Source organism: Pezoporus wallicus, unplaced genomic scaffold, assembly GCF_028554395.1.
Source record: "Pezoporus wallicus isolate ANWC-B61680 ecotype Strahan unplaced genomic scaffold, APGP_CSIRO_Pwel_v1 contig_8091, whole genome shotgun sequence".
Lineage (NCBI taxonomy): Eukaryota > Metazoa > Chordata > Aves > Psittaciformes > Psittacidae > Pezoporus > Pezoporus wallicus.
The window spans coordinates 11,607-13,346 of NW_026635541.1; the positions used below are offsets into that span (position 1 = coordinate 11,607).

Here is a 1,740-nt window from a genome sequence, read left to right on the forward strand (position 1 = left end):
AGTCTTGTGAGGGCTTGTGTGAGCTGCTCCTGAGCCCCTGCACAGCAGAGAGGCAGAGCCCTGCTGCTGGGAGGGGTGCAGGGCAGAGCTGAGCACACAGCCCATGGCATGGGCTCTGGGAGCACTGAGAGGGAGCAGAGCTGGGCACAGAGCAGCAGCTCCTGGCAGGGACAGCTCCAGGCAGCAGAGATATGGATGGGCAGGGAGTGGGGGGAAAGTGCAGCCCAGCCCTGGGGAGGGTGCGTTCAGGCAGCTCTCTTGGGGTCTGGCACTGGAGGTGGCTGCTGGCCGTGCTCTGCTGCCCACAGCCCTTTGCTTCTCAGCGTGAGAGCTCTGTGGACTGTCCTTTGAAACCGTTCTCCCCTGGTCTCAGCACAGGACACATGTTTGTGGGAGTTCTTAAGATCAATTTGTGTGTGAAGGCACCTTACAGGCAGTGCAAGTTTGAGCACAGGGCAAGTGGGAGAGGACTGATGGACACTGCAGCTCTCTTGGTTCTGCAAAGAACTGAGACTTTTTGCCTGATGCAATGCTCTTCTGATTGTACCTAGGAAGAAGCCTCAGCAGTGTAATGACATGACTGGCGATGACGCTGAACCTCTCCTCTCCTGCTAATATGTGCTCAGTTGTGAATGTGTAAACTGAACTTCTGTATCTGACATCCCTCCTGTCCTAACCTGTCACTGCCTTTTTCTCCTCTGACACTGCCCCATGCCCAGAGGCAGCAGATGTCCAACGGCAGCTCCATCACCCAGTTCCTCCTCCTGCCATTCGCACACACGCGGGAGCTGCAGCTCTGCCACTTCTGGCTCTTCCTGGGCATCTCCCTGGCTGCGCTCCTGGGCAACGGCCTCATCATCACCAGCACAGCCTGCGACCAGCGCCTCCACACCCCCATGTACTTCTTCCTCCTCAACCTCTCCCTGCTGGACCTGGGCTGCATCTCCACCACTGTCCCCAAATCCATGGCCAATTCCCTCTGGGGCACCAGGGCCATCTCCTACACAGGTTGTGCTGCACAGCTCTTTTTCTTTCTCTTATTCATTTCAGCAGAGTATTTTCTCCTCACTGCCATGTCCTACGACCGCTACGTGGCCATCTGCAAGCCCCTGCACTATGGGACCCTCCTGGGCAGCAGAGCTTGTGTCCACATGGCAGCAGCTGCCTGGGGCAGGGAGATGGGAAGGCATGGGGGGGCTGCAGAGCTCTCAGGGTGTCCTGGGCAGCGGAGCAGGGGACACAGGGGTCCCTGCAGGGGACTGCCCTGCAATGGCACAGGCTGGGGCTGCCTGGCTGAGAACAGCCCATGGGAAAGGTTTGGGTGGGCAGGAGCTGGACAGGAGGCAGCGTGTGCCCTGGCAGCAAGGGAGGACAGCAGCATCGTGGGCTGTATGAGCAGGAGCATGGCAGGAGAACAAGGGAAGGGATGATCTGGAATCCTCCATCCAGGCTTCACATCCCCAGTTCAGGAGTGGGTTTAGTAATGAGCCCTCAGATCAGGAGATACTGGAGCATGGTGCCTGTGGGGAGAGTCTGGGGTGCTGGGCTTCTCCAGCCTGGAGAAGGGAAGGCTCATGGAGACCTGAGATCTTGAGAAGGGAAGGCTGTTGGGGACTGGCTGCCTGTAGCGGAAAGGAGGACATGGAGAATACAGAGCCAGGCTCCTCACCATGGTGCCTCGTGGGAGGACAAAAGGCAGTGGGGGACAGTGACAGAGGAGAGGTTCAGGCAGGACAGAAG

At 58.6% G+C, this 1,740-nt stretch overlaps 1 protein-coding gene across 1 annotated transcript; it reads left to right on the forward strand.

Moving 5' to 3' along the window:
- Nucleotides 1-605: 605 nt before the first annotated feature.
- On the forward strand, nucleotides 606-1,186 carry LOC130592428 (olfactory receptor 14I1-like; the record flags this gene model as incomplete). The annotated part of the gene is made up of 1 exon (XM_057396699.1): nucleotides 606-1,186. A coding segment is annotated over exon 1 (458 nt), but the record flags the coding sequence as incomplete, so codon positions are not given.
- Nucleotides 1,187-1,740: the final 554 nt, after the last annotated feature.